Genomic DNA, 22,113 nt, shown 5'->3' on the forward strand with positions numbered 1-22,113 from the left:
ATCTCAAACGCTCCGTCCAAACATTCTTCTTTCGCACCTCTCCGCGCCAAATATTATCATTCGCACCTCTATCGTTTTCTTTCCTGATATTCTTCACTCGTTCAACGAAATCACATTTCCACAATAGCGAGAATTCCAGGGCAAGCTACATAGCAATGTCCAAAGTCTTTTTTTCCGGCTTTTCGATTCATTCTTCGTCGGCTGAAAGGAATCTTTGGGCTCTTGTCACAAACTGGTTTTTCTCAGCCAGTCCATCGACCTTCTTTCTTTCATTTCCATTTATCGGAAGAGGGCAAATCGATCAGATTCCAGCGCAAAACTCCCGCAGAGTCTTTTGATTGGTTCGCGTGTGCCAGGTCTGTTTTTGCCGCAGTAGCCTTCCGTTGCATTATCACCGATGCACCGACAACCGGTTCGCCTTTTATTGCCTGGCTGCATAAACGTTCTCAAACATTTAACAAGCGTTAACGCGCCTGCCTGTTGACATAACTGTCGGTATTTGCTCGGAAAGTGCGAGTCCCCGATGCCTCTCCCGATCTGCTTTAAACCATTCTCTTTCCTCGAAATGTTCCCAACCAACAAGAAATTCCGTTGATTCGGCCGATTTCAGCTGTTAGCACGTTTTCCATCGTCCCTCGATCTCTCTTTTTCTATTTGCTCGATTCTTCCGCGTGGCGTTCTTTTTTTTCTTTGTTCGTGCATTTTTTCGACCGTTCTTTTATCATTTATCGCTCTAAGCGAGCGTTTCTGTAAAATTTCTGACCTCGACAAATTTCTTCGCTCTATCTTGTCCGTTTACTTTTGCAAGCAGGAACACAATTGCGAGGGCGATGAATTCCTCTTCGATTGTTCTCCGTTTGGCGGGGAATCCAACCGAACGGATATCGACAGAACTTTATTTGTTTCTGACAAGTTATTCGATAAGCTGCAAAGAGAGAAACGACACTGTTGGCGTCTATGCGAGATACGTAGACACGCGGTAATGCGCAGTCTGTAATTCCTTATCACAACTGACATAACTCTCCAAGCAACAGACGTTGAATGGATTTTTAAGTTCCGCGAAACGAATGAAACCCAACGTTACTCTGTTATCGTCGAGTATGTAAATGTTTTCTCATTGAGTTCGTGCTAGACAAGTAAACACTTTTTTGTCTCGTCCCACATCGTTCTTTTATTTTTCCTTTTGTTCGACGCGCGTTCTTATGCAACGTAATACGAAATATTCGACACGTAAGAGTGGACAAATTTCCAATTTATACACGCCCGTAATTGCGTGCTGCATTTTCATACACACTGAGCAAAGCTCAAGCTGTTCGTCCGGTATTTGGAGCAAAGACTCAGCCGTCCAATCAGCGATATCATTGATCACTCTATTTAAAGAAGCCGATGGAAAGCGTGACGTCAAGCGTCGAATTTCTAAGCCAACTCCGTTTAGTCTCAGCCGAAGCCGGTAATCTCACCTGCCAGCGTCCCTTCGATCCTCGTCCGCCACTTCGAATATTACACGCGTCTCCCTGTTATTCTCCTTCTCTTCTCGCAATCCGCTTTGCAAGAACCTCGCACGTTCAATCAGAAAGTGGTTTACGTCGATGGAATGGTTCTCATATAATTTTGATACAAATCGAATCATTTGCAATGAAATTACGCGCATTTCAAATCAGAAACACTTCGCATTCTTGTATTTCTGGGATATAAATCATTCAACGAGAATATACTAACGGTATTTAAAAGCCATTCGCGAACAAACGTTTCTCTAATATTCTAACGAATGTTATTTTATTTTGTATCAGAAAATACGTACGACCCGATTAAATTAATATGTATTCATATTATACAGATAAGGAATAGATTTATAATGGAACGATCATGATACAAAAGCAGCGAAAAGCATTCGCTGTGTTTTAAATATATCCTTAATAATTATCCTGATAATTTATAGCCGGCAGTGTAGCTGTAAAAAGAATCGCGGAAAATTGTCAAGAATGTATTTACAAAATTTCCACGAAGAATTAGGAAATAGTTTCATTACTCCCGTAATTCTAGCGTTAATAGCGTGAAAAGAATTTGGACTTTGCTTATCGATCTATAAAGTGCACATAAACGTGTTTAATTTTTACGACGTCGACAAACGATACTAACGTCGGACGAAGTTTATAACATGAACAAGATTACATATTCTCGACATGCGAGGCAAGGTTGGCTCAACTGAGAGTAAATATAACGGTTGGAGAGTGGTTTACCAAATTACAAGGAAAATCCCGTGGGATTCGTTGCCAGGGTTTGGAGGTGGATAAACGTGGATGAGACAGACGAGGAACTGTGGTAAAAACGGTAAACAAGTTTCTTTCGTCGGGACATCTTGAATTTATAGTCTCTCCCGTGTTCAATGTATGGCCACAGTCTGCTGGTAATTGCCGCATTTTCCACGACTCCTCTTTTTTCCCCCATTTCCTTGATTTTCTTGGACAGTGTCGGTTTGCACGTCGTTGACGTCGTTTGTATCCGGTATTCGGTCGTTTTAAGCATTTCCATGGTTTATTGCGCCAGAGGATTCTGCTCGAGGGAGAATTTTTGGCGGTCCTTAAGAGGATAGATAATTTATGCCGGTGGTTGCGAGGAAAATTAGCATACAATTATTCTCTTCTAAGATGCAAATTGTCACGGAAATCGGGAAGAAGGTAATAAGTTTAACAGTTGGTTTACTCGAGCAAGGTAAACGCATGGAAGAGAGGAATCGTGGTTATTTCAACGTTAACGTGCAATCGTAGCTCTTTACCAAGAGTCAACGATGTAGCTTTTTCTTTAAACAAATTACGGGTAACGGTGGAACTAGCGTTTAGTCGAGAATTAAGTTTAGCGACGGCGTATTTTCATCTCGTTGATTAAAAGCAAAACTCAGTTTTTCTCTCGTTACATAAATAACAGGTCGACGTAACCAATTAAGTTTATTCGTTTAATTGGCATTAGTGCGATGTCGCTCGCTTGTTGTTCGTTGACCCGGTTAAGCCGGCATGGAATCGTGAGAAGAGCCGTCCCATTTCGACTTCGATTCGATAAATCCAGCCACGATCAACCTTGTTTCCCTTATTTCCTACTCTTGTTCTCTATTTCCCATTCGATATAGTAATACTATCCACATTTTCGAAATTCGTTCCAAGAAATCTCATACGTAATAAACATCACCGAGAAGAGATCTATGCCATAGACTAGCTACATAGTCGATGCGAACCTGCAGAGTCAACATCTGGTGTGCAGAAGTCCTTAACGTTTCTTCCGACAAAATGCTTGGAAACTAGGTGTGTTTGAAAATGTTTCCAAGCCTACTTTTCCCAGTCTATTCCGTTTCCACGAATATTCAAACGAATCGTGTCTCGTAGTTGTGTTGTAACGTTCGAAAAAGTTGAAAAAAGGACAGCCGGTTATCAGGCTGTTAGCATCTGCCGGAGGGTGGTTCCGTGGCACACAAGGTTCACCAGGAAAACGGAGAAAGCGGGAGAAAAGGGAGAGAAGCACGACATGCAAACATCATATTTTACTGGCACCGAGCAATTTTGGGGCGCGATATCATTGTCGCGCTGGCTGCAATTATCTCGGATATCCGTCGTCTACGCCACGTCGAAATAATTACTTGGACCGCGTAACTACTAGGAGTGCAATTACCGTGACAAGAGACGGCTCTCGATCCGCGCGTACCACGGATTCTCCTTCCTCTTGAACGCCACTATCGTGCAACTTTCGCGAAAATTGGAATATTTCGGTTCTGTTCTGATTTAATAATATTGCCCCTTCCCTTTCCACCTATTCCTTTGACTATCGATCCACTTGACTTCGTTTCTCGAAGCATCCCGGCGCACGAACGAAGTTCGTTTGAGAAATCGATTCTTTGCGTTTGACCTATATAATCGTCGTTCGTTTATTCTATTGAATTTATAGAACGATTGCAGAGCGCTCCTTCCGATGAATAGAATAACGCGAATCGTGGCAGTCGTTCGGAATAACACATTACGGAAAACGGGGAATAATATTTTAAGTAATAACAAAAATAATGATAAAAATTATGCTGTGTTTTCACAAAATTTGAATTACGTCTGTGATTATATAATAATTTTTTATCTTTCGTACGTTCTGTCCAAATGATTTACATACTTATTCGATGTATGTCGACTGCGGTCAACGCTCGTGCTGAAGAGATTAAATACAGGTGCGTTTGACTTGCAACGAGGATTCGTTGGCTGATATTTGCAGGCTTGCGTGAAATAGTTGCTTCGTTCAAACAACGAAAGTATAATCAACTTAAGGCAAAATATCGTATTCGTTTGAAAAAGTGAAAGCTCGGCACGCGTTATCATCGGTCTATGTTTCTTTAATACAAGTAACAATTTATTTGAAACGAAAGGGAACGAGAATTTTCAATAATTTGCAATTTAACTACAGAAATAAAAATCAGAAAAAAAAATAAAATATCGAGAATTTGTCATTTTACATTGTTTAATTTACTTTTGCGTAACACGTGTGGTTTCGCGAAACCGCATCCTTTTCGGCCTGTGCTACTACAATTTACGGTACATCCGTGCTGAAAACGTATCAAACAGTTTGAAACTTCAAGTTGACGGGTAAAACTCTGATAATTCCCTCTCACAAGAATCTAAACTCAGGGTTACACATCACTTTCACTTCACCCTGTATAAATCGCAGATATTATGGTATACATGCGGTTGCGTTTCATAGACCCGTCGAAAGTTCATCAAGTTCAAATTCCCGCGTCAGGTTTAGCGAGTTTAAGCTGCTCCCAGTTCCTAATTGCGGTCTCCCCTTCGACCTGGCTTTGATGCCCTCCATCCTGTGCCCCTATATATCAGACCAGCAACCCTTTGGAGTGGCGTGCGGACTGGTTATGGACTAGTTAGTCGATGCAGTGCTGCCGACAGTGGACTCTTCGGCGCCTCACGCTACCCTCGTTGCAGACTCTATGGCGCCCCTTCTCATCCCTTTCTCTTCACGTTCTTTCCCTCTCTGTCTTTTCCCCTTTATTCATTCTTTTTGGCTTTCTATGGTCGAGCGGACGGCACGTGTCGCTAAAATGAGACCGATAAATCGAGTTTTTGCTGAATAATTGATAAATATTGTATCGTTTGGGACTGCGCGTAATCGACTTTCTCTTCTATCGAATACACACTGTGATCGTAGATCGAGATAGATACAGGGAATTATTAAACTTAATTTATTTTCTTTTTTCTCGAATTAATTCGTATATTTTTTATTTGAAAAATATGTTCGTAAATTCAAACGTGCTTCGGAATCGACGCGTTACGTGGAAATTACCCACGACCCATTATTTTATCATTCGCTTGGCCCCTCGTGCACAACGATCGACTGATCCACCCCCTGTTCCACCCTTACGGTAATGGTCGGACGACCAGAAACGTAGGAGGTCTTTTCGAGTTCGTGTCACGACACGGTCTGGTCACGCACGCTGCTTGTTTGTTGAAAACACGATGGCGCTAGTAAAAATAAATCTTGTAGTTAGGAGAAACGAGCGGTCCATGATCGGTCACATCACGTAACTTCAGTGCCGTGTATTTCTTCGCGACTTTCATGTTAACGGGCAGCTTAAAAGTCGTTCCATTTAGGAAAAATTCACAGTAGCAGATACACGAGCGTTCCTTAAAGAGAACCAACAGCGATATTTCATACTCGCGTTCTTTTCCGATCGTTTCCACGAAGAGGATTGAAATCGTTTGATCGAATGCCTCGTCGAGATCGAATGCATCACGCGAGACGGCGGGAATTGATCGAGTTATCGCGTGGACGAAAATGTTTCCGGCTGTTCGACAGCGCAGGAAATTGCCTCCGTGTTTTTAACGAAAAATTCACACGGCAACGGGACCGTGGCTGGCAAACAACATTGTCAAAGCGAACGAATTCGCCGCGAAGAATCGGAGACATTAATATTCATCATTCCTCGAACACGCTGGAAAATATAAAGAAAGGAAACAAAGTGTCAGCGTTCCCTGGAGTATCTCAACCTCATCAAATGACTTGGTTGAAATTGTTCAATACCATCGCAATTTTTAACTCTGATCTGACCTACGATTTCTTCGATCCAGATACATATTTGCAACTTCATTTACGGCAAAGTGAGAAATTTACAATCGGCTTATATGAATTTCTATCGAGAAATCGGTTTATTAAATAATTTATTAATTACGAAACATCAATCTCGCGAGTCCATCGTTGCTGATTCTTTTTCAGCCAGGTAATTTTTTAATCTTCTACGTCTCTTTGTTTTCGAAATCGTTACATCCGCTGAAAATCCGTAGCTTTTCAAAATCGTTTGTAGCTTTTAGTCACGTCGTCGGTTTTGAAATTGTTATTTTCGACGAACGCTTCTCTATTTGTAGTCGCATCGATCACGATATTTATCCGCAGTCGCGTATAGTCAATAGTCACTTCAATGCACGTTTGCCGCGTGGAAAATCGTCAATCGGATTAAAACCGAAACATGAGCTTTATATTTGGAAATTGTCAATAGTGTGCAACGTCACTGTCGTTAACGTTCCACGATATACAAAATTGAAACGTCCGTTAGTGTTCTTTAACGATGCGATCGTTGACGATTGCGTATTCTGTTGCTCAAGCCGGTTTCCGTGACGCAGGTTTCGTGCCTCGTGATTCTTTAACGAGCCGCGAACGAACGCCACCGCCTCCTGTTCCTTTTGCGCTTTTCCCGTCGTCTCTTCCCATCACCGCAATGAAATCGAAACGACGAATCGCGCGCACGGGCCGCTGGTCACCCTTCGCCTACGAATCGCCCCGGTAAATTATTAACGTCGCGTGTCGACCGGTCGACTATCGATTCGTCCTGTCCATTCGTTCCTTCTGCCGACGTTTCTTCGCTTTTTTTTTCAATTTCCACACCGTATTCGTCGTAAAAATGGCGACTTATGACGATTCGTTTCAATTATTTTCTATAAATAGTAGAAAGCTCGAGCTTGCTTTTCCATAAAAAGTGTATAGTATTATTTATTTATGGTATTATTTAAAACTGTGCAATACAACGCATTATCGATATAGAATTTCGTATATTTTATATGATAGTATCGTCGCGAGGCTATGATATTTTGCGGAGATATATTCGCTGTCTATGCAGAAATATATTTCGTGGAAATCGATGCGCGGAACTCGATAACATATATGAAATTCGTCATATTTTTTGGAATTTGCCAGCAAAGAGCTCGAGCACAGTTAAACATCTCTGTATGATGTCATACGGCGTTGACTTTTATTAAAGTATGCTTGGCATCGATACACCGAAGAGAGACTATGCAAAGCTTTATTATTCTTCAACTTTGGAACTAGCCTCGCCTCTCGTTCTACGTATTCTGTTTTTATTGTCCTCGTCCCATGCTACGTTCTTGAACTTCTCTTCGTGCTTTGGCATTTCTTTAAAACGCAAGACAAAGAAGAAGACCTACTTACATTCGATATCGCTGTTCCGCTCGATTCTCGCGAGTTTTATTATTTCATAGCCAAAGAAGCTAATTCCACGAAGGCAGAAGGAATTTCGTTTGCCAGCGACAGAAATCTGACGTACTCTCAATTGCCAGAATTGCCAGATTTTTCTGGTTTATCGCCGGTAATACGACGCTCGCGGCGATCGGAAGGAAGCAATTTCGAAGCCCTAATCGCCTCATGAATCTCGGTGACTCAGGGACTCGCGCGCTTCAAGCATCCCACGGCACGCGGAAAGGAAATATCGTTTGCTTTGGCCGAATTAATAGCGCTGGTCGCGATATAAATCCGTTGTAACTGATCTGTGTTTTTTGCGAGATTTTCGCATACTTTGATCGGTGTGAGAAGTTTCTGCCTTGCCACTTGTTTCCTCGTCTTATTTCTGAAATACATTTATTATCTGTCGCATCGTGAATTATGTAGAATGATTAATTATTCACTATACTATATGACGCAAAACTGTGCCGGAAAATAACGTAGAAAAAATATACGTATTACGATAATAGATACGTTATAGAGACCTGTTAAATAAATCAGAAAGACAATAAAGATAGCGATGATCTGAGAAAGGCAACAAGTCAATCATAATGATATAAATACTTCAACTTTTTTAAACATTAAAAAGTTATGAGATATCGACAGAAGGAGAAATATCGTCGCAAAGAAGTATGTTATAAATCCGTGGAATAGCTTTTTATAATCGCATTGCTAAGCAACAGCGAATAACATGAATTAAAAGAAGAAAAAAAAATGCGTGTACATAAATAAAACATTAACGCAATCGTGGCCTTTGGTCTACTTAACGAGGAATACCAGGCACGTTTCACACGCGGAAACTACCTATACAGCGAACCTGTTACGTCCAACTGTTCAAGGTTGACGAACGTGGAACAAATTCAGGGATAGTTTGGTCGTTTAATCGCGAATGTGTCCGAGTTACATCGATTTCCCGTGCTATCCACGTCATTAAACCGACCGAGCCGATTTAACGGACAGTGAATTACATAGCGTTCAGCCCCCCGCAAACAAACGGTTACGCGAATACGAAACATGTTTATAGGTTTATTACGAATTGCGGTCCGCGTCGCCGCTGTTGTTTCCGGAACGCGTGCGTGGCTGAAAATCGAGGGGGAACATGATTTCTCTCGGTTCGGGGGGTGAATTCAGTGACGTACGTCCGGTCTTGAATCGCTTCGCTAGTTTTTGTTATATTATCCAAGGTAATGCAATCACACAATAAGTAGGCAAGAATTAACTCGTTAGCTTCGAACGTTGCAACGCTGGTTTTAAAAGTGTGTGAAACTCTGTCCCCGATTAATATTTAATTTCTTGCGACAGCATTTATTTCTTTCAATCGCGATAAGAAGGATTTCTACGTTTTAAATCGAGATATTCGAATATTCAGTGTACAATTAACATCCGACGTTATCATTTCCTGCTTTTTCAGCCTGTTTATGTTTCGTAAGCATATGATAAATGCATATCAGAAAAATTAGTTTTTTGCAAACTTATTACAATCAATCAATTTTACAATCAATTTTTTCGCGTATATACGACAATTTATAACGCAATGGTGATATACTAAACAGTCGATCGATATTTTTGTTGCAGAAATAATGAAGAGAGAAGCTGATGCAGGCGCTATGACAGGTTCAGGAGGACCGACAAGTCCTCACAAGCGTTACAGACAGGGTGACGATGAGCTTCGTCTTCTGATCCCCAGCAAGGTAAGATTTTATCGGTTTCAAATCCCATCTTGCGAAACCAGTTTTCAAGTCGAACCTCAGTCGATGAATCGATCATCCGATCTTCTATGAAAGTCGATATTTGAGTATCCGTGAATCGAAGCGAACGATTACATAAATAGTCGGGAGAAACCACGTAATGTACTTTCTACTTTTTTAAAAAGACTTTGCTTTGAGTACTTTCAAATTTCTGATTTCGACAAAATTTCGAAGGCCATCGACTTCAAGCGATATCGACGTATAATTAACGGTAGAATCATCGACAGTTAAAGCGAAGCTGTTTTTACCGAAATCGCTCGAAATGACTGGTTTTTAAAAAATACGCAATAATAGCATATTTTTATATTTATTGATTTATTACTTTTTCACGAAAGGGATTTCATGTTATGTAGTACATTTTTGATATTATTAACCCATTTGGGATCATGATTCCTGAATGAGGGTTGGAACATTTATAAAATTGTAAAAGCAGTCATTTTGGCTGGTGTGGTAGTTCTAGCGTCAGCATCATGATCGATCCGGAATTTTTCTGATAATTGATACCTTCATAACGAATGACACGTAGTAAAAATTCGAAAAACGTATGGAAAGTTGTACAAAACGAGGAAAGTGATTAATTCGGGCTCGGTAAACAGATTGTAGGACTCTTTTACGCTTTAACAAGTACCAGTCATTTAGACGCGATGTATAGCCATGATAAAAAATTATTTTGATTTTGAATGAATAGAAAGAAAATAAAATTTATTATATCGTTCCCTTAGTTATAGCTACATAGGTCATTACATCACTGCAGGAAGAAAATGTAACATGAAGTAGAAATTTTAAAATAAAATTATAAAGCCAGTCATTTTGACAGGCGTTGTAGTTCTAGTGTTGATTTTCCCGTCGGTTTATTTTAAATCCGTTGCTATTGCGAAGTAGAAAAATATTCGAGTCTTCGTTAAGCAGTAATTGCAGATTGAATTCATTTTCGTAGTATAAATGAATTTTTATTACACTGATGTAATGTAAATTGAATTACCAAATAATCTAAGAGACTATGCATTCGTAACAGTGGGAAAGATGTGGACGGTCGTAATTAAACTTCAGAATACATCTTTGATAAAAAGAAATACACTGTCATGAATATAGGAGGAAGGAAAGAAGGAACGAGAATCTGGAAAGTGGCGACAACGTTTGTAACGAGGATTGGAAAGAAATTATTTTAGAAGAAACTTTCACTTTTACCTTTCACTGCGACAAATGAAAAGTATGCAATGCGGTGGAGAACAATACGCTTTTCCGCCAAATATTATTTACAGTTGAATTTCCAAATAAGATCGCGTAAGATACGTCCTTGCAACCGTATTTCTTACGACCAGATAAGGCTTGGCTGTGCATCTAGATGCTGCCAAGTTTTATTTTCCCACGTGTACAATTTTCCAGCGGTCTGTTGGCGATCGCGTACACATCGTTGGCGAAGTAAAAGCGGCTTGCCATACCGTGTTGTAACTTGGTGTCGGCACGTTCGCAATCGCGGAACGCTGAGTTCTTCCGGTCATTGTCGCTGCGCTCGGCGAACCGCTATCGGATTTCCTTCCGCTTTCTTTCCTCCGGGAAAATTCTCGAAATCCTGACGGGATACCTCGCAGCTAGACGGAAATTTTGAAATTCTTTCCGGAATATCTAAAACGTTTGCAGTCTTAGAATTCTTTATAAAAAGCTCAAAAAGTACGTTTGGTGTAAGTGAAAGTGACCAGATATTTTTCACTACTTTGCTTGCAAATATATCTAATATTAAGTTAATCGTTAGACACTTTAAAACTTCTACGCTGTTTCTACTTGTACGTTTCTTTAACACGAACATTCACGATTGCTTCGATTCTACGTATCTCGGTAATTCATTTTCGAAACATCGTCGTTTTAAAAGATATTAAGCTTTGTGACTGGTCGGAAGAAAAAGTCTTCACGCACAGCAAAGAGACATAAAAGGAAACTATGTTGAATATCACGTTCCATATCGAAATTCACCGTGCAATATCTGGCGTCTTAATAAACCGAGATTGCATCTCGAAGAAAGGGGAAACGTGCATCCCAGCAGGGGATCGAGGTACAAAGGAGCAGCTCATTTGGTGACTGCATTTATCTCCTGTCAATTTCACCGGCAGTCAGGTCGATTTCGTTCTCGTTGTGTTCGATCGCGGCTCGAGATCGGTCGCGCATCAACGACCGAGTACAATGTCGATTGCGGCCCGACCGAGACACGCGATCGAAGACTCCGCGAAAACGGCTGTCGGTGTCAGGGTCGATCGATGGATCGCTCCTTTCGAGAGTGATCTCATTCACCATCGCGGAGAGAACGTAATTATCGCGAGCTGCGTTTTCCGCCCGTGCTGTGTTGCAATCGGCTCGCGGCTCTAACTTATCGTCGCTAATCGCTGGAACGTGGCCAGCGGCGCGCATTCAACCGATCGAGAAACGATCGACCTTCTCCGTGGTTGGATTCGCGGCCGTTCCCACAAAAATCGTGCAAGACGAACGAAATTGGAGCATGCGTCTGCTCCATCCCCCGTGGCTGTATGTCGAGGCCGAGAACTTGAGTCAGCATACTCGATTTTATTTGACGCCAGATTCCATGAAAGAATTGGTCGCGTAAAAACGTGCCCGTACACGATCGATAATGTAGTCGATACTTGTGGCTATTGGCTATATCGCTGATCGTACGTGGTCGATATTGCAATATTACGATATCGCAGGATCGATCGGTATTAAATATGAGAGAAGGTAGCTCGAAGTATATTTTTTCGAGAGATTCTTCGCTTTGATATCGAATTAAAAGGACAGTTCTTATGGAAAAAACGATTGTATGTTACAGGTAGCCGGTTCGATAATCGGCAAAGGTGGCCAGAATATCACCAAACTGAGAAGTCAGGTAAGCCGTTGCTTCTTCCGTTTCCGTCGATTCCGTTCCCCTCGATCTTGTTCTCTCTATCGTTCGTCCGTGTTTCGGGGGACAAGTACGAGAGACAGAAGAAGCCGAGTAAACGATTGGAAAGAAAAGAGATAAAATGTTAGACAAGAAGATCGTGAGAACGAATTTTCAACGACGAAATAACCGTGGCGGATATATAATTTCGGATAGTCTTAGTTAATCAAATGTTTGATTTTCGGCGGAGAATATTTTCACGAGCTTCTTGCTCCGTTCTCGTTAACTAATCTATCGTGCGAAGTTCTAGAGGCGACCATGTGACTATCGTCGATCGATCGAGTTCTCCGATTAGCTGGAATGTTTAGGGAGGCTCCGATGAGTGTATTTCTGCAACGTGTGTGCAAACGAGAATCGTGTTAGCTCCGAGGTACAGCGTTTTCTCTCTCTCTCTCTTTCTCTCTCTGTCTCTTTTTCTCGAGCGTAGCAGCCCGTTTTTTTATTAGCCAATCTAGCAGACTGTTATTATTATCATTATCATTATTATTATTTTGTTTAGAAGGCTTTGAAACCGTTCCTTTTTAACACATACGACAGAAAAGATATGCAGTATATACATACATACACACACACGTACGAAATATCTTCATCACGCATTTTATTTCTTCAACTGGAAAGTTCCCTTCGTTTCCCGCAAAATTTGCGTTCGCTTGACCGACACGATGATTTGTTTCCCTGTTCTCGACCGTTTTTGGAAAACGACTTTGCGCGACTCGTGGTCCGAGAAAAGCGCGTGGGCGTGAAACCGCAGCCGACCCTGAACGATCGATCAAAGATGCGACTCGAGTAAAGCCTGTTGCACACGCCTCCTGATCCAACCCTTTCGATCTCATCTCGAAAGGATTAATTAACGGTGCTAATGAATCGGAACGAATACATTTGCAATACGGTGTAAATCTCATTCGCAGGCTTATTTCAAAGCTAAACTCAACTCTGTTGACGATCCGTTAGAATTCCCAAGCAAAAGGAAAATACGATTAGTAGTCTAATTGCTCGTATAATAATTTATTTGAGCAGGATTTTTTTCTTATCTAAAATTGAATTTCAATCTGTTAATTACGACCCACGATCGTTCAGTTCGGTCGAGCACGTAACAGGCATTACACTCACGAGTTTCTCGATCGATTTCTTGCGCAACACCGATTGTTCGCCTCGGTGTTTTTTCCACCGACCTTGAGACGCCGACGAGACTCACCCCGCACGAACCAGAACATCGGAGGGACACGACGAAGCAAAGGTTCGCAACTTCGTGTTGCATAGCGCGCGATAAATCGAAGAAGTCAGACCCCGAACAGTTTCACGAATCGCAGATAACGAAATTACAACGATTACAAGCGTTTCCAGCGATCGTTCGTACGGTAGGTTGCTGGCATTCGCGCGAAACAGCTTCTAAACGAGAGCTCGAATATCGTCGTACTTGAAGCTCGCGTTTCGATCATTCTTATCGAGCGAATAGGTCCGAACGAACGATCTGTAAAAATCGAGCAAACCATCGTCGTATACACGGTTCGTTAGTGTGTCTTTGTGCGTGCCTTTTTAAACACGAAGTGCAACCAATACCAGCGAATCAGTTTCACACGATAAAACGTGAAAACGTTGAGAACTCGCAGACTCAGGGACAAAATAGAGTGGATTCGACACAGCGAATGCGTTCGATCGATTTAAAAGTCGGGACTTGAGAATTATGCATGTTGGTTTATCTCTTCAAGAACGGACACAGAATGTAGCGAACGAACACGGAGGAATCTGTAAGAAACTCTTAATTATTGCTTAACTGCTTATCTCTCGTTAGTTGCAGTTTTATCCAGTATCTCGTAGGAACGCACACGAAGCTTCTCAGTCGTCGTATTCGTTTTTCTCGAAAGAATCGAACGAGCAGCCCATAAAAAAACGTCATCTTAGCAAATAATTCTGAGCGGCAATGAAGTAAACGCGAAATTAACCAACCGCAAACCAGCCATCCCCACTCGATCTTGTCCCTGGTCGTACGTACAATCGTGCCAGAGGCGGTTCGTTCGCTTCTGAGCTCGCGTGTTCGTCGAGTTTCATAGATGACGCGGCTTTCTGCGTGACCCGAAAGGTGGAAGGCCAGGAGGTATATAATCCGAGGAGCGAGAGAAAGAAAAATCTCTGGGGATAATCGTGTTTCGCCGGGGAACATTTTTACCGTCCGCTCGATGTTGCGCCGCTGGTTGCGTCCCCTTTCGCGACGAGTTCCCTGCAGCGTGTATCCCTCGTTTAAAACGAACGAGGGAATCTTATGCTCGAACTACGTCGGCCGATTGAAGCTGGCCGACGAGGACCTCGAGGAGAAAAATTTCGCCAAGTTGGCGTGGACGGAGAAATATTTGCAAGCGATCGTTTCATTGGGTGGTACTTTCGCCCCACTAGTGGGTTAGGAATCTTCTTTTTTAAAGTCCATTAAACGAAGAAGGTTGGACGAAAGTCGGAAGCGTGACACGCTTAGTTTAGTAGGTACGATAAGAAGACGAAGCTTGCTTTTCATTAAAGTTTAGCGTACAAACGAAGTTATGCAAAGGGTTGATGAATAATCAGAGAATGTCCTGTCGCCTAGGGCTGGATTAAATTCGTCAGAGAAAACTACTAATCTCCAGTCAAGGGATTAACACTTGTCACGATCGTGATAAAACACGCCGACCAGCCGATTCATAATTCGAGTACGTGGTGGCTTATAGAGCTCAAAGGAGGAAGACCGGAGTTCTTCGCGAAATTGCATGTTAATTATTAAAACTTCCTCTAATTAGCCACGCTTAAGCGACTTCGTTAGCAATTGAAATGCCGCGAGAATCGGCCTCGAGGTTCAGCCGGCGTCAATTAACTGCTGAAAGAGGGAAAGAACGATGGGAAGGGGAAGGGGGTGAGGTATGGCAATGAATGCCGTTTTCAGAATATTTACAGCAACGTGGAAATAATGGGCGTTGATCCGCTGCGGACAATGGGGTTGTATTTTCTTGTATTTTCCGTCGAAGACGGCAAGATCGTCCTCACAGTCACTTGTAAATCATTTCTCTTACCGATTTCATTCTCCATTAGCGTGGCTAGAATTTTCATCGGACTGTCGCCATTTCCAACGCGGTTTCACTCGGAGAGTTTACGAGAAACGTACGTTAATAGAACATATAATACCACACATTGCACCTTGCAAATATTTCTCCGATCGATCGCGCGACTCGAAAAAGGAAGCAAACGCAATAGTCACGGGGAAAAACAGAATTTCTGGGTGGGATGGGTTGCACGAACAATTCACGCAACCCGTAAAGTAGAATGGAAAGAGACAAGGGGTTAGAAGATTAAGCCGCGAAAATTAATCCAGCCGTGAAAGACGTGATGTCTAACTTGGTTGATGATTTGTGCCCTGGCCCCGCCCCAACCCCGGCGTTGCCCCCCTGGTGTTGCCCTGCCGTTGCCCTGCCGTTGCCCTGCCCGGAACGACGGACCCTGACTCGATCGGCAAATGGACCACCCTACCAACAATCGACAACAACCACCAACCAACCACCAATGAACCAACCACCAACCACCACGGCCCGACAGTACAAAGCCTCAATCATTGTACCCGATTGCCCCGGACCCGAACGGTAATGACCAACACCACTACTTAATGTCTTATTTTTCTTTGTCTCTAATTACAAAAATACCTAAATGACAGCGACACGTGGATCGCTGTGCTGTTTTTAAAGTCGAACGACAACGACGTTCTCTCTGTTGATGATTCTTTTCTTTTCTGCTTGTCTGTCTGTCTGTCTTTTTTCACCATCACTTTCTACTTCTTTCTTTCCTTTCTTCTTTCTCTGTAATACTCTTTGTCCACGTTTCTCTACTACACAGTCTTTAGTGTACCAGTTTCTCTTTTACCCTTCTTTCTCGCCTCTGCCTTTTTGTCCGAATCGCCTGTATCCGTTCGTTCCTTCTTCATTCGTCTCCTTGTCTGCTCCTCTCTCAGCCTTGTACGTGTCCTCGACCAGCGTCTCCGACATCGTTGCGCGATGATTCATCGCCCGAGAGCGAAGAGCCGAGTCTGCGCGAGCTTTCGAACGAGGAACACGCGCGATAAACCGAGCACACGTTTCTCGTGACTGCACCTGCCATCACCTGTGGTTGCATGTCCTCCGTCCTTTTCCATCCCATCTACATATTCCTCTTCTGTCTTCGTATCCTGAATTCTACTACGTCTGTCTCTTTCTGTCTTTGCATCCACGGTAGCCTTCGAAGCTTTCGTTGTTGCGATCAAGCAGAGTAAATTGAAGGTCCATCGAGAGGGGAGGGAGCAGTACTCCTCGCGCTTCTTGCTTCTTTGTTAGCCTTGCCGCTTCTGTCCGTCTTCCTTCTCCTTCGTTCTCGTTAGGAATTCTGTATTGATACCTACGAGCGACGCCTAGCTACCGAGAGTTGCGACGTTACAAACGATAGAACATCCAGAGCAAATGCGTTCTTAGCGTATATAAACAGTATTAGAGGAATAACAGATTCTCTAGCCAAAAGTTTGTCCTGCTTTTGCGAATTCAAGGCAAGATTCGTCACGACGACGAACAAGTTCTCCAATGAAGGAGACGCGAGGACACGCAGCATCGTTTTTCTGCTTTTATCCAGGAAGCAACGAAACACAGTCGATTTGCAATCATCCCGACACGCGTACGAAACCTTTCTTATTCTCACCTTTCACCTATTCCTCCGATCTAATGTCATCTCTGTGTCTCTGGTGCAGTCTCTCTCTCTGTTTTTTTGTTCTGTTTTTTTTCTGGTCTGTCTCTGTTTTGTTCGTTTTTGATCGTCTCGCGTGCGCGAACAACGTCTCTCTTTTCCTTTCTCTCCTTTCTTTATCTCTAATTTTTGTGGCTAACACGGATGCTAATCCGTGGAACGAGGCGGTAAATCTGCCGATTCCACGCTTAACGTCGATATGTCACGCTTACTTTTTAGGTACGTCCCACTGATCAACGCACCACTGACCATCATCATCCTGGCAGAGATTTGCCGGCATGATTAACGAATTGTCCGCGAGTCGAAAGTCATTACCGATCTGCTGTGACCCGTGTCTAGTCTCGACCTTGATCGCAACCCTTTTGTTGCTGTACTCGCTTTGGTACACACTTGGGTGCTCGTCGAAAGCACACTTTAGGCGCTCCTTTAGGTGTAAATCGTTCGGCGGGACTACCGTCTAGATTTTATTAGAAATCGATGAATTTTTCTTATCCTAAATATATCTTTCTTCGTGAGTCAGCAACGAATGGGTCAAGATACTGCGAGATTTATGCTTATGGGATTTAACGAACGCGGCTTATACCTGATTATTTTCCATTCGCAGCCAACGTACTTAACAAGCGTTATTAATACGATTGAGTGTGAAATACGAGGCAATTTACGAGATTGGTAGACACATCGAATGTGTTTTTTTAACAGACTTTAGACTTCGGTCAAGGTTTAAAATCAATGCGTTTTAGGAATCGATTAAAGTAGTTATGAAGTAGTTATGTCATTTATTTTTCGTTGGAAATTGCAAATAATTATGATTTATACTGCCAGTTTCGTGAAAATCATGCTTATTGGTCTCTTTCTCGTTCCAGGACGTCACGTGCTACGGCTGTAGATTATTTTTATCGTTCGGTCGTCTTCGTAAATATCCTTCAAGCTGCTTTAAATACTCTTCTATTCGCAATTCGAATATTTTTTTTAAATATATTAACTTAAAGGCCGACCAATCTAACCGAAACATCGGCATACGTTTTCCTCCCTTACTTATTTTTTCTTTTCTTTATTCTTTCGGAAATTTGTAGTAATTTCTTACCAACTTTGGTATCTGATTTATGTAAAGTAGGTATATTTTCGTTTATAATTAAACATCGTTCGACTATCGTGAACTACGATTACTAGTCGAATATCGCATCCATAATTTTCACAGTGACAAGTAATCATTAATTATTTATGATCGAGGAATATTAACGCCGCTTTAAAATGCACATTGACAGCCTCGTGGCACGTAGACCAGCGGAATTATTAACCGAACCTAAACCTTCCTCGTTTTAGAATGCATACGGTGCTTGCATAATTGATTTTATTGTATCTCTACGGCCGGTAAATAATCAACATAAAATTCAACAACGATGTCGTTAACGTTATCATAGAAATTTATCGTAAGATTATGCAAAATATACAAATGATAATCGAACGGTATTTAAACTAGTCGAATGGCATTCGATTTCTACCACTCTCGAGTCCCGTCTCATAAACATAAACGATTCGGAAGATCGCGAGATGAAAGATACCAGTCCGAAATTCAATTGGACCCAATTAGCTAGAGTTAGAGACTGTCCGCACCTGTACGCGTTCATTGCAGATTGATCAAACAGGAATATATTTCGATCCCAAACGGTTCCGAAAGAAAGGGACAACTCTCTTTTTTCCTTTGCTCTGGTAGGTGTAACAGGTTTTAATGGAAAGACCGGCTAACACAATTTTTCACTCTATCCATCGATCGATGCACATAGATCTTATTCACGATCAAAATCTAGCGATCAAAGCTTTTTTTCGCCAGACAAAATGTAGTTCCTCTTTTTGTTTATCTATTTTTTCTTTTTTTTCCTTTTTTTTTTGTTCTTAGAGAAGCTTTTAGTTTCATAGAGAAGCTGAGATATCCATCGATCAGCTTTCGTTTTCGAGGCGATGACTTTCGACCGATATGTTCGTCGAAACGAACAAAACGAACGCACACGGTTCTCCGGTTCGTAACTATCGACGATTGTGTGTGATTGTTAAAGAAACGGGCGAAAAGCGCGTTTAGGGTGAGAAATAGCTGATGATGGCCGTTTTCATGGTCTCAGACGGCGCTGGCTAACAAAACCGTACCCTCGCGACCGTGTTATATAGTATCGAACGATCTCGTGTCTGATGATCGCGAGACGGCGCCTGTTATATATAGGAGAAAAGCGCATGATTAACCCTCGACTAGTAGGGTGAACGTTAGTTCTGTTCCTATAATTGGTAGGGTGGGATCAATTCGACGGAAAGAGAGAAAAAAATACCAGCTGTGCGATACAAGTCGAGTCACGCGATGGAGACAAGTCGTGCGTATACCTGTGCTTCGATTGTCGATGGAAACTACTGACAAAGGAAAAGTTTCGATGAATCTTAATGCTACAGTTCTCCACTCTTTGTCTACCTTCCGATATATCAAGTGATTGATCGATAGATAAATTCGTGTTCTTAGGTATTCTCGATCTTTCTGAAATGTATTTCTTTTTTTTCTCTTTTTTTCTTTTTGTTAGGTTGCGAAGTTTAGATTACGTTCAGGTACGACTTGCCCTGCACGCATGATTCATTCTGCATCGTTTCACTTCCTTTCTCATCGGACGTGTGACTACTAGTACTAACATTGGATTAATTTCTTATTAAATTGTACGTCGCTAAGAATTAAAAAAAAAAAAAAGAAGACAAACGTCGTTTTGATTCAATTCATTTTGCTCGTCTAAAGAAGATTAACGTGCATTCACATTTCAGCTACAATAAGAAAAATAGGAGAAATTTCAGCTTCCGAGAAGTATATATAGTTGTGCTCGTTCTAACTCCACCCTACCAATCGATGGTTAACATTAACAAATAATCACGCGATAGAGCATCGAAAGAACGCCATTCGTAAGAGAAAGCTGGTAGCTTTTGGTCTTGCGACATGCCTAACGCATAGAACAGCGATCTCGAAAGCTTCGGTTTTGTTGAAGAAGGATCGAAAAGAGTGCACTGACAAAGAATAATAGCAGTAGAAAAATATGTCAAATGGACGATATAATATTTAGCGTACAGAATTTTAAAATAGAGTTCAAAGAGTCCTTTTTTCTTTTTCTTTTCCTTTTTTTTTTACTGTTTGTTTTTCATTATATATTAGGATGGTCAGTAAATTCTTGACTCGAAAGGACTGTTACTAGTGACGTAGTGTGGTCGATCACTAACGGATACTATAACATCGCTCGTACTTACAGTGAGCTTATATTGTATTTTCGTCGAATAACAGAAAACCTTGACTTTCCTCGAGCTTCTTCTAAACGAACATTAAAATCCCTAATCTCAGTAACTTCACGTCGAACGTTAATCGAATCTCCGTTCTGACAGAGAATTTACTCACCATCCGGTCGATTTCGATTTTTCTAAGAAAACAAATCCGCGAGCGATTGATTCAGTCGATACGTATGCAGATTCCAGTTTCACTCAAGCACTATCTCGAAATTGGAATATATTATTGTGTCGGGATTAATCGAATCGTGTCGAACGAAACACATTTTCTTCCACGAAGCGAAGGAACTAAGTCGCGTGAAACGGTGCTCGCGTGGAATTCCGACTTTCGGCAAGCCTCTTGTTCTTCCACAAAGTTATTCAAGCCTCGACGATCGATCGAATGGCATAGCGTGAAAAGCTGCTGGCCTATGATCGGAAAATACGATGCCATTCTGCTCTGGAACGCGATGAAATAGCTGGAAATTGCATGGGGAATGAATAAAATCCGTCTCGTTTTCTCCATATCGATAGCGATATCAGTCGGATGAGAAACATCAGAACTTTTCGAAAATTATCACGAGTTTCATAAAGTTTTCATAAAGCTTCGGGGAGAATCGTTCATTTTGCTGCGCAACTTGGCGCGTTTCGTCGTTAAAATAACGCGTTCCATTCGCGACGTAGACCGAAAAGGGAAACGAGATGCGATTTCTGGCAATTTCTCGCGGAGTCAATAGCAGATCATTAAAAAGAGGGAACGGAAAGAAAGCGGGAACAGACGGGGAGGACCAGATTGATTTGTGTTGGACGACGTTTCAGAAGTTCCGTATTTGTTTTGAAAGGAACGCCGGCAACTTCTCTTGTAGCTATCGAAGCGATATTTTCCGTCCTGGCTCTCTCCACATTTCGTTTAGTCAATCAGTCCGTTTGAAAGAGACGAGAGGCAGTCGATCGTTTGTGAATGAGTCGGCGGCAGACGCGCCACGCGAATTTCGCTCGTGGATGGAACTAAAGAAATTCTATGGTCGGAAGAATCAAAATTAGGAAAATTTAGGAGTGAAATAAAGCGACGAAGAACGAAATTATTTCGAAAAGTAGATGGAAATGAAGGAAAGAAAATATATACATTTTGGACTACGAGAAGGGTTTCTAAAATTGATTGGCCCGGGATTTCGGTTCGTGTTCGAGTTCCCTCGAGCACAGCTCGCACATTTCCGCGGCTAATTTTCTACGGAAGGGGGTGAAATTTCGCCGACACGATTCGACGAGGAAGAACAAACGTGTGTAGCACGTAATATCGTAATGGTCGGTACGGAGGATCGGAATAATTGTTAGAGTGTTTTTGATTCTAGGGTGCTTACTATCAGCTCGGATCTGCCAACCGTTCTTCAAGTATTGAACGAGGTCGTACCTAATCTCGAGGAGGTGAGTGTTGCTACCAGAAGAGGATCACACGGGAAAAGAAATGACTCAATCGTGAGACTTTTCACATGTTTTTCTTACTTTAGTAGATTGTTAATCCAGTATAGTTAGATCATACGAAGGCTGGTTCAGTAACTATTAGCACCTTGATCGATCGATATTCGAACCATCGACAGTATCCAGCTTAACTTTCTTTCAACAAACTGTCCTCTAATTGTCACGGTGATATAGAGGGTGCTAATTAGTATACTGTTCCAGCTTACAGGATTGTAGAAAATGTAGATAATGTCTTACCAGTGATGTCTTACCTCATAGTACGTTTTTCAACTTTTTGTCACTTGCATGAAACACCCTGTACACGTCGTAGAAAAACGATCGGTATATCTAATTAGCAATCGGTGATAAAAACAATGGTTCGGTATTGCGTAGAAAACGTAGAGTGCAATAAATATTTACCAGCTATTTTAA

At 41.9% G+C, this 22,113-nt stretch overlaps 1 protein-coding gene across 13 annotated transcripts in view; it reads left to right on the forward strand.

Annotated features, from left to right (window-relative positions):
- LOC126920111 (heterogeneous nuclear ribonucleoprotein K) overlaps positions 1-22,113 on the forward strand; it is a 91,372-nt gene that overhangs the window by 39,627 nt on the left and 29,632 nt on the right. For 12 of the 13 annotated variants that reach the window (XM_050730059.1, XM_050730066.1, XM_050730058.1 and 9 more), the window contains 4 exons: positions 9,124-9,239; positions 12,112-12,168; positions 15,778-15,821; positions 21,576-21,699. In XM_050730059.1, coding sequence (XP_050586016.1) covers positions 9,129-9,239; positions 12,112-12,168; positions 15,778-15,821; positions 21,576-21,699 — 336 coding nt within the window. In that variant the 5' untranslated portion in view covers positions 9,124-9,128. The remainder of the gene's footprint in view (positions 1-9,123; positions 9,240-12,111; positions 12,169-15,777; positions 15,822-21,575; positions 21,700-22,113) is intronic. The other variant, XM_050730070.1, reaches the window with a different exon arrangement.

The sequence above is a fragment of the Bombus affinis genome, chromosome 9, assembly GCF_024516045.1.
Source record: "Bombus affinis isolate iyBomAffi1 chromosome 9, iyBomAffi1.2, whole genome shotgun sequence".
In the NCBI taxonomy this organism is placed as follows: domain Eukaryota; kingdom Metazoa; phylum Arthropoda; class Insecta; order Hymenoptera; family Apidae; genus Bombus; species Bombus affinis.